This window comes from Lacerta agilis, chromosome 14, assembly GCF_009819535.1.
Source record: "Lacerta agilis isolate rLacAgi1 chromosome 14, rLacAgi1.pri, whole genome shotgun sequence".
NCBI lineage: Eukaryota > Metazoa > Chordata > Lepidosauria > Squamata > Lacertidae > Lacerta > Lacerta agilis.
The window spans coordinates 32,273,969-32,283,323 of NC_046325.1; the positions used below are offsets into that span (position 1 = coordinate 32,273,969).

Sequence of the window (9,355 nt, forward strand, 5' to 3'; positions counted from 1 at the left end):
TTACAGAATACAGAATAAGATGGTTTTAAATTAACATTGAGCACAGGCAAGCTTGAAGTTCTCCTGTTAGCCTTATTAAAGTGGAGTGAAGCTGGACTGCAGGAGCAGCAGCAGTGCAGGGAAACTGAATTAGGGCTACTTCGTTTCATAAAATAAAAATGCAATTAAGCCTCACTGTCTTTCCACTTGACAGGTCAATGAGCTGCAGAACCTGACAGCAGCAGAAGTAGTTGTCCCGCGGGACCAAACTCCCGATGAGAATGAGCAAGTCATTGTCAAAATCATCGGACACTTCTACGCCAGCCAGGTAGGGGCCACAATAGATCATTCTTGCCATATTGGCATGGGTGGAAGAGGTTAAATAAGAACTGGACTAAAGACTTCCCCCACCTGATAGTGTTGGACTCTAGTTGGACTTAAGTCCCATCAACTCCAGCCTGCGTAGTCATTGGTGAGGGATGATGGAAATTTAAGTCCCAACAAAATCTGGAGGGCATCAGTTTGGAAAAAGCTGGTTTAGCAGTATCAGAAGCACCCACTCCCAGGTTAAAAACACAGTTTGTTACACCCAGCAAGGACAATTTGTAGTTCATTTAATCTATAGTTTATTGACACAAGCAAAGATCAACCCTTGGTTTCTGAACCTGGCTTATTCCAATCACTGTGGTTTAAACTAACAGCAGGAATCTGGTGCATGCCAAGTAAGAGAGGAAGCGATTGAGCCTAAGTGCTTAAATATTGTTTTGTGTTATGTTCAGGAAGCCTATGTGCAATTTAAATGGCCAGTGGATTTTCTGTAAAGGAGCAGAAACTAAGATTTCTTACACTGACTGACAGCAACCTCTGGGGGCTCAGATAAGGGGACATACTTTGCCCAAGCTCCAGATGTCAGGGATTGAACCTGGGATCTTGCTGGTTGCTCCAGAAAACCAAGAGCAAACCTTGGCTACAGACTGTGGTTTGTTGAGAACGAATTCAATTGCAAACCATGGTTTGGATGTGGTGCTAAGCCAGGGACCATGGTTTGCTTCATCCCAGTGCAAATGAGTGTGGCAGGCACAATAAGCCCTGGTTTGTTTATTTCTTGAGTGTATTTATAATCCTCCCTTCCCGCAAAGGCCCCAAGGTGGAAAATGCACACACATACAGTCAACCTCGGTTCCCGAACGCCTCTGTTATCATACGTTTCAGCTCCCGAATGCCGAAAACCTGGAAGTAACTGCTCCGGTTTTCGATCGATTTTCAGAACCTGAACGTCTGACGCGGCTTCCGTTGTGAGTTTCCCTATTGTATTGAGGCTTCCACTTTCAGTTTTTGGTTCTCGAACGTTTCAGAAGTCGAACGGTCTTCCGGAACGGATTACGTTCGACAACCGAGGTTTGACTGTACTTACATGAAGATCTTGAAATCATGAGCCAGATTAGAAGGTGAGGGGGCATTCTTTTTTCCTTTTCTTTAAATAAATGTAGATTCAGGTAGGTAGCCGTGTTGGTCTGATGCAGTCGAAATAAAACTAAATTTTAAAAAATTGTCCAGTAGCACCTTAGAAACCAACTAAGTTTGTTCTAGTATAAACTTTTGTGTGCTTGCACACTTCTTCAGATACGAAGAAGGTATCTGAAGGAAGTGTGCATGCACACGAAGCTTAAACTAGAACAAGGTGCTACTGCATTTTTTTAATTTTTTAATTATTTTTTAATTTTAATTTTTATTTAAATAAATGTGTTTCAGTATTAATTTTAAATAAAATCAATGGGAGCAGGCATTCACTGGACATTTGGGACCCAAGTTGTTTGGGGCTATACACGTAACATTGGGAAGGTGTTACCTCCTTCCTTCCTCAGATCTCACGTTGGTCAATTAGTTTGAACAAATAAAAGTGCCTAAATTTCATGTGAACGGGAGGGACAAGGAAGTGAGGTGGCTCTCTGCTCCCAACAGCTGCTTCAATCCAAGTTGGTTTTGTGGATTTTAGGGCTCGGTATTACACAACTCTCCAGCACCTCAAGATGCCACTTCCAGTCTGGAAGATTCAGGAACTGTTGACTCCTTCAGATACAGGCATACCTTGGATGCATACCAACACATTGGTACTCGGACGTTTTGGCTCCCAAACGCCGCAAACCCGGAAGTCAGTGTTCCGGTTTGCGAACATTCTTTGGAACTCGGGCAGGGCTTCTGTGGCTCCCGGTTGGCTGCAGGAGTTTCCGAAGCCAATCTGAAGCCGCCCTTTGTTTTCTGAACATTTTGGAAGTCAAATGGACTTCCAGAACAGATTACGTTCGACTTCCAATGGAATCCAACTCCTGTCAGCCCCAGCCAGCACAGGTAATGGGAGTTGTGGTCCAGAACATCTGGCGTTCACCCAGTCAGGAAAGGTTGATCCACCATATCAGGCCAGTGCCATTGTTATAAATCTGTTTGCCCTCTCTCTCAACCCCCTCCCCAAATCCTTTTCTTGCCAGATGGCACAACGCAAAATACGCGATATCCTCGCTCAGGTGAAACAACAGCATCAGAAGGGGCAGAACAGCCAGACGCAAACACGGAGGAAATAGGAGGTTTCTTTACCCTGGGTGTGTGAAAGAGAAAACAAAAGAGAGAGAGAGAGAGAGAGGAAGTGATGGACGAACGGACAACATTGACAACGGATGAAACAAAGCCAAGCCAAAAGAGTGATGAGCTGTTGATGCAGAACCCTAAGAGTGGCTGGGAATCAGTTTACCGTAGGCGGGCATTAGTAACTTTCTTGTAGACGGGTGACTTAATGTCTCACTAGCCAAAGGCAGTGTGCGATTGGCTCCTCGGTCATGCTGTGTGTATATATAATATATATATGTGTGTGTGTATGTGTGTGTATTCCTCAGGCATGCAGCATGTATGTATGTATGTATGTATGTATGTATGTGTATGTATGTATGTATGTATATTTATATATACACACATAAATATGGAGCGGGGAGGGGAATTGGATTGGCCAATAGAAAAGAAAAATCCTAATCGGATCCCACAGTCTTTGTTTCAATCAAGTAGCTTGAGGGGGCGGGAGTGTTCTCCCATGCAGTTTGCTATGTTTTTTACCAGACAAAGGGCGGAGCAAAGGCATGTAAATCCCACCCCCTCTCCCCCCAATCAAAAACACTTTTAGGGATTTATTTGGGAAACTTACCTGCCCTCAACATCCCCACGTTGAAAAACAAAACAAAAGCCACATTCGTTTTCCCAGTCAGCGGGAGAAGGAAAATGGAGTGGGACCAGATTCTCTAGGGTTATCCAACGAACCTTTCTACCTGGTTTTGGGATGACCCCAGTTCTGTTTGATTTGGTGGTTGTGGAACTCGGTGAGGCCTGGTTGTCAGAGTTTCTTCTTGCTGCGGCCGTGTGCCCAAATAACTGGAGCTGCCAAGTGTTTTGACCCGGGAGAAGATGCTTCGGCTGACCATGCTGCCATCAGGAAAGCAGCCCGACTCCCAAGGCAAGTGGAGTTGCCGTGTTTTCCATCCCACAACTTCACCTTGCTTGGTAATGGCAGCTTTCATCTCTAGGTTTCTGGTGACGCTCTGCTCTGTACCAGTTTCCAGAACTGAAAATTGCTCTGCAAGCCCCACTTGTCACGTTTTTCGTCACTTTGCTGCAGCCCCTAGTTAAGACTCCCAGCAGGCCTCTGCAACCTGGCGCCCCCTAGGTGTTGTTTTTTGGGACTACACCTCCCACAACCTCTGACCTTTGCCCATGCTGGCTAGGCCTGATGGGAAATAGAAGAGAAAACATCTGAGGGGGGCACCATGTGGGGAAAGATGACTTGCAGGGTTGCACAGGTAGGCTGAGTGTTATCTGGACCCATGCACCCTCAGCTGTGTATACCTGCCCTAAAAGTAAAACCAGCTCCCAACTTTTCATCCCAATGGCACACACATGCCATTGAGAGGTTTCCTGTCACTTTAAATATATATAGAGAGACAGCATAGAATTCTAACTACATATTAAGGTTTCCTCCACCCCTTCTTTCTTAGAAATTGTCAACTGATGGGGAGGGTTTGGTTCTCCTTCAATTGGCCGCCTCATAATCCCAGTTGTCCTAAAAACAAAGAGACGTAGGGAGGGAAAACAAGGCAATAACCCTGTCTTTTCAGAAGTCTCCCCCTTAGAAACCACACAATGGCTTAATTCAAACATTGATACCAAACCATGGTTTATAGTAGCAATAAAGGAAAAGCCACACGATGGTTTGAGCTTTCCGACATAGAGAGAAATGATGGTTTAGAGCTACTTGTCTGTTTCCTGCTTCCATTTCTTCTGTGCCAGGACCTCCAGGGCTGGAGAAAGGGTTGTAGCTATGTTCCAGCAATTTAGATAAATTACAAAACATGACATGTCAGGGCAGACAGTACAGTGGTACCTTGGTTTACAACCATAATCCATTCCGGAGGTCCATTCGTAAACCAAAACAGGTTGTAACCCAAGGCACGCTTAGGCCAATGGGGCCTCAAAAAAAATAAAATGGGTTGTAATCCCAAAAAAGGTTGCAAACCAGGACACGCACTTCCAGGTTTGACGTGTTTGTAATCCAAAACGTATGCAAACCAAGGTACCACTGTATGTCAAACCAAAGTTGAGTTTCCTTAGACCACAATCCCTTAGTCGCTTGCCTGGGAGTAAGCCCTATTGAACTCAGTGGGATTTCCTTCTGAGTAAACACATATAAGATTGTACTGTTAACCATGTATTTGGTGTGGTATCTGAATTGAGCCAGATAACTTGAAAAGTCTCCAATTTCCTTATTTAAGGAAATAAGTGCATTCTTTCTCCCTCTCTCTCTCTCTTCCCCTCCCCCAACTGCCCTGGGTATTTTCATTTGTTAAGACAGGGAAAGTATTGAAATAATTAGAAAATCAAGCAATGGGGAAGCATGTCAAGATTTTAATCCACCAAAGTCAGCAAATACTTAATTAGGAGTCCTGGTGGAGTGAATCGCAAAACATTGCTGATAAAAGACAGAAATCATGGGAATGTGTCCCAAAAAATTAGAATACTCATGAAATATAAGTCACCAGATTTAAATATATCCAGTTCAATTTTTTTTAAAAAAGAAGCTATGGCTTTAACCCAGAGAAGCTTCCTGCAATAGCAGAAGCATCTCTTGATCTGACTCACTCAGCCTTTTTTTTTTTTTTTGAGGGGGACAGATTTTTTATACGAAACATCCAAACTTGGGGTTTTAGTGGTTAAAAAAAAAAAAACCCCACACCATCTGATTCTTATAAAAATCCAATGTTGCAAACCAAATTTTAGTCATGAAGAGAAGAGCAGATATGGCTGAGCAGGAGTTATTTTTTGCAGAAAACATACGATTTTTTTTAACCTAATGGGTAAGTGAGGTAAGGCGGTTTTGTCTTTTTTGTTTTTAAGAAATGTTATTTTAGGCTCCAGTGCCACTCTCTTGAATTTGTGGGTGTAAATTTTGATGCTGCAGTCCAAACCACATCAAACGAAAATGAAATAAAACCCATTTCCTGTTTCAAACGCACACAATCCCCGCAATTCCAAGGGACACTTCAGGGTTTATGCTTCTGCCTGCAGTTGACATGCCTCTCACACTAGCCAGACACTCTCCAGAGAAAAATTTGAGCATGCTTAAATCCTAATGAAATCACTGCAGCTTAAACCTATGCAGTGTTCTCTGGAATGTCCCTGCCTAGAGACTTTAAATGGATGTCAAGGTCTTTGCTATGGAGCAAAGCCGACTGCAGTCCCCTGGGGAATAGCCATCTGCTCCTAGGTTCTGTTGAACAGAAGCTATAGTTGCCCCCCCCCCCGTCACCTCTGGCAAATTACCTCCTGCTCTAGGGTAGACTTGTAGCCAGCTGGTGGCTTAAATGCACAGAAGCAGCCTTGGGTGGGGTGGCAAGAGGGTGTATTCATGGGCCTGTCCCTGCTTAGGGGACTTGTGCCCCGGGGGGCACAGTGGAGACAAGCAGAGGTCACACAGAGACCACGTTGGGAATTCCTGCTTCTGTCCTTGATGGCCAAAACCCCCAAAAGGTCTTTGTACAACATAGCAATGCTAGATCAATGGAGGGTTCTTGTGTTCTTTTAAATACACACAGGTCCTTAGATTGCATGACACATGAGTCATAGCCTGGCTTTAAAACCACACCCTTGGGGTTGGGGTGGAACAGAAGAAAAGAAATTGGTTGACATGTTGGCGAAAATTTCTCAGGCCAGAATCCCATGATTTCAGGCACCCACCCAGCCTATGAGAATTCGATCCCCAAATCCTCTTTGGTTAATTCCAGAACAGGTCAGGGTTTCAGAAGTTCCTCCCCAACACAGTGTTCCGTTGCTTGGAGAGATCTCGGCCAGGGAGCTCCACCTGTTGAGCTTCCATCTCTTATCACTTTTGGTATCACGTTGCCCTACTTTCAAGGAACCTCAGCGCTTAGTTATACCAAAAAGAAGAAGAAGAAGGGAAAGAATGTCTGCCCTGATCCAGAGAACCCGAAAGCCGAGTGTGTGTTGCTGCCATAACAGGGGCCAGTGGATGAACTGTGGTTGTTTTGCATGCAGGGGTCCTTAATGAGCTTTTCCATACATTGTTGGATAAGGTCTCTTGTCCTTTTCTGCATCCAGTAGACCAAGTCCCCACACTGATCATCTTCTCTGGGTCAGGGCAAATGGCTTCCTCCTTAATCTTAACTCATATGTTTGAAATGAGTGACCCTGGGGACTTACATGGTGAAAACCTGTGCATGTCTACTCAGTGGTAAGTCCCATTTAGTTCAATGGGACTTGCTCCTAGGTGTGCATGTATAGGATAGCAATATCAAGGACCTTGAACCCCAGGTTTAAATTACCTCCCGCCCCGGGTACTGCTGTAGAAAACAAACCAATGTGTCTGAATCCCGCTCCCAGGGAAATGGAGGAGTCCAGTATGAACAAAAAAGCCAACATTATATTTGGATTTCGATCTGGGGGTAGGGAAGGGAGGGAAAACCAGGGGGGGTTTAAAACTGAAACCAAAAGTAATTTTTTCTTGAGAATTGGAATGACTTAATTTTGGGAGGGGGGGGGGAGATATTTTCTGCCACAGGAATGTCGAGCGTCTTTATGAGGCGATACCAAATATAGACATCAGAAGAATGTAATGTGGTTACTGATCCCAGTCACTCTTACGCGAACTTTAAAAAGAAAGAAAGAAAGAAAAATGTGTTATATGAATATGAATACAATGGATTTGTGAGTATCTGTGAAGGACAGGAAACTGCCTGCCTGGCAGCCAGATTACCGAACAAAGTTTTGTCTCTGCATTCAGTCAGGCACTTGATGGGTTAAATCTCGCTGTTCCCCTGAGGAAAACCCACCCAATCCCCACAGTGCTCCAGAGAGCTTCAAACTCAGGTGGATCCAGTGCTAATTTTCCTGCAATTTGGATTCAAAATGGATTGGCAGCAGTATCATCCAAACTATGCTTCTGTGTGTGTTTATGTTCCCCTGTTAACCTAAAAGATCTGCAGGCCTGACTCCCCGCCATGTAGAATAAGCGCTGCCCACTCACTAGCTTCTAAGAGGGCTTAGCTCCAGGTCAGTGTGCATAGGATTGGGACCTACACAGGTTTACATGCAAGCCAATTCCACTCAAGTTCAGTTGCTCTTTCTTCCAAGTAAGTGCATAGGATTTCCATTGTCATGGCACACCCGATGTTGCTTAGTCTTAAAAGAGCAGGACGAGCTGCCAAGTCACCTTTGCAGAGGCAACTGGGAAAGGCAATGTACCAGCCTGCTTACAAATTCCGTCTTTTCTTGCACATCTGTCATCCCCAGGGCAGTTCTGAGTAGTGAGCATAGACATCAAAACTAGCCCAGGAGGAATCATTATGTATCCAGGGCAGAGAGCAAACTATGACTTTCTCACATGGATGGAACATCATGTCCAAGGATCTCAATTCCATTCAGAGGCTGCTGCAATGGACCTTTCAATCTGAATGTGCAAATTCTGGGGAAATCAAGATTTCTGGGTTTTAAGCTCTCTCAATTTGGGAATAAAATTGCATAGAAATAATAGACCTGATCTTAAGCCAAGCACATTGACATCAGCATGCGTTTAGGGTCATGCTGGATCAAATTTTGCCGTCTCTGAAAGAAGGGCAGAGAAAAAGAATTCTGTGGGGCAGAGCCATCTTTGCATTGCAATGCACATCTATATTAGCAGAGACAAGACTTCTGTTCTAATTTGACTCGCTGGATGTCCAGGTTTAACCAATACCTTTGGGACTGGGCCTGTTTGTCCCACCACAAAAAGCCTTGAGATCCAGGTTTGGGTTGAGTGACAGCAGGCAAATCCAGTTCCAATGTGTTTTCCACGTTCCTAATGCTTGACTGACAACTTTGAATTTTAGATCGAAGCGGCTGCATGGATCTTGCTGTTTACACTGAAGCAATTTCTGTCCTTTTTATGCCTTCCAACAAAGAGACGTGTGCAGGAAGGTCAGGCATTGCTGTGTGTTTTAAGGGAAAAGGACGGGGAAAATAGGAAAAAAAGAAAAATGAGAGAAAAATGTGGAGGGAAAAAAGCTACCTCAAGGTATGAAGTTACCTCAGCAATTGTTTTGTTTTTGGGCTTGCTGATATTTTATATAAAAGCTGATAGTCTTGAATATTTTATTTTTTTAATGAAAAGAGAAGTTAAGTTTCATAATTTCTTATGAGCCAGAAGTTGTTATGCAGGTCGGCAGTGTTATGAGCTCTCTATGGAGAACGACAGAGACTTCAGACGTAGCGGAAAAGATGGCAGATCTCTCTCCACCCCTAAAAACGACAGTTCAGTCTTTGCCTTACTCCGAGAATCAAATAATAATTTTCAGCCCTTCAAAAATATGGCTGGTTTAGGATCTGCACCTTTTGATTACAGTGTCCAAATCATTAAAATTTGTGTGATTAGACGCACCACACTCCAAAAGGCATATATAAGAAAGAGAAACACCAAACTGTAGTCTAGAGTCTGGTCCTGATTTAAATTCACTTAATTTGGATGTTGGGGTGAGTTTACTTGATCAATGTAGGTGGTTGTAGTTCTGTGGTTGGTTACTTGGATTAAAGTTCAGGCATGTTTATTCTGTCTGGATTTGGATATCAATGGATTTTGCTGTTTGGCCTACAAATGTGGGATTTCTCAGCCATGTTTTCCATCAGTAAGTGTTGCTGCTTGCGCAGATAATGGCATTTTAGCAATAAAATGCAAAGAGAAGTCCTTTGAAAACAGCTGGTCCATGGTTGAATGTCTAGGCTAGGGAGATAGTAGCTTCCCCAGCTTCATGGGACCAGACCGTTCTTAATTTATACAAGTGACCAGGTGAGG

General features: G+C 43.9%; 1 protein-coding gene and 1 long non-coding RNA gene across 4 annotated transcripts in view; both read left to right on the forward strand.

Annotated features, from left to right (window-relative positions):
* The window catches only part of IGF2BP1 (insulin like growth factor 2 mRNA binding protein 1), a 71,149-nt gene extending 68,308 nt beyond the window's left edge, over positions 1-2,841 (forward strand). For all 3 annotated transcript variants that reach the window (XM_033169582.1, XM_033169583.1, XM_033169584.1), the window contains exons 14-15: positions 194-307; positions 2,466-2,841. In XM_033169582.1, the coding sequence (XP_033025473.1) occupies positions 194-307; positions 2,466-2,558 (207 nt within the window). In that variant the 3' untranslated portion in view covers positions 2,559-2,841. The remainder of the gene's footprint in view (positions 1-193; positions 308-2,465) is intronic.
* Positions 2,842-8,065: 5,224 nt separating this feature from the next.
* LOC117059184 lies at positions 8,066-9,114 on the forward strand. The gene is made up of 2 exons (XR_004427897.1): positions 8,066-8,279; positions 8,313-9,114. It is a non-coding gene; the product is annotated as an uncharacterized LOC117059184 (long non-coding RNA).
* The last annotated feature ends 241 nt before the right edge of the window (positions 9,115-9,355 follow it).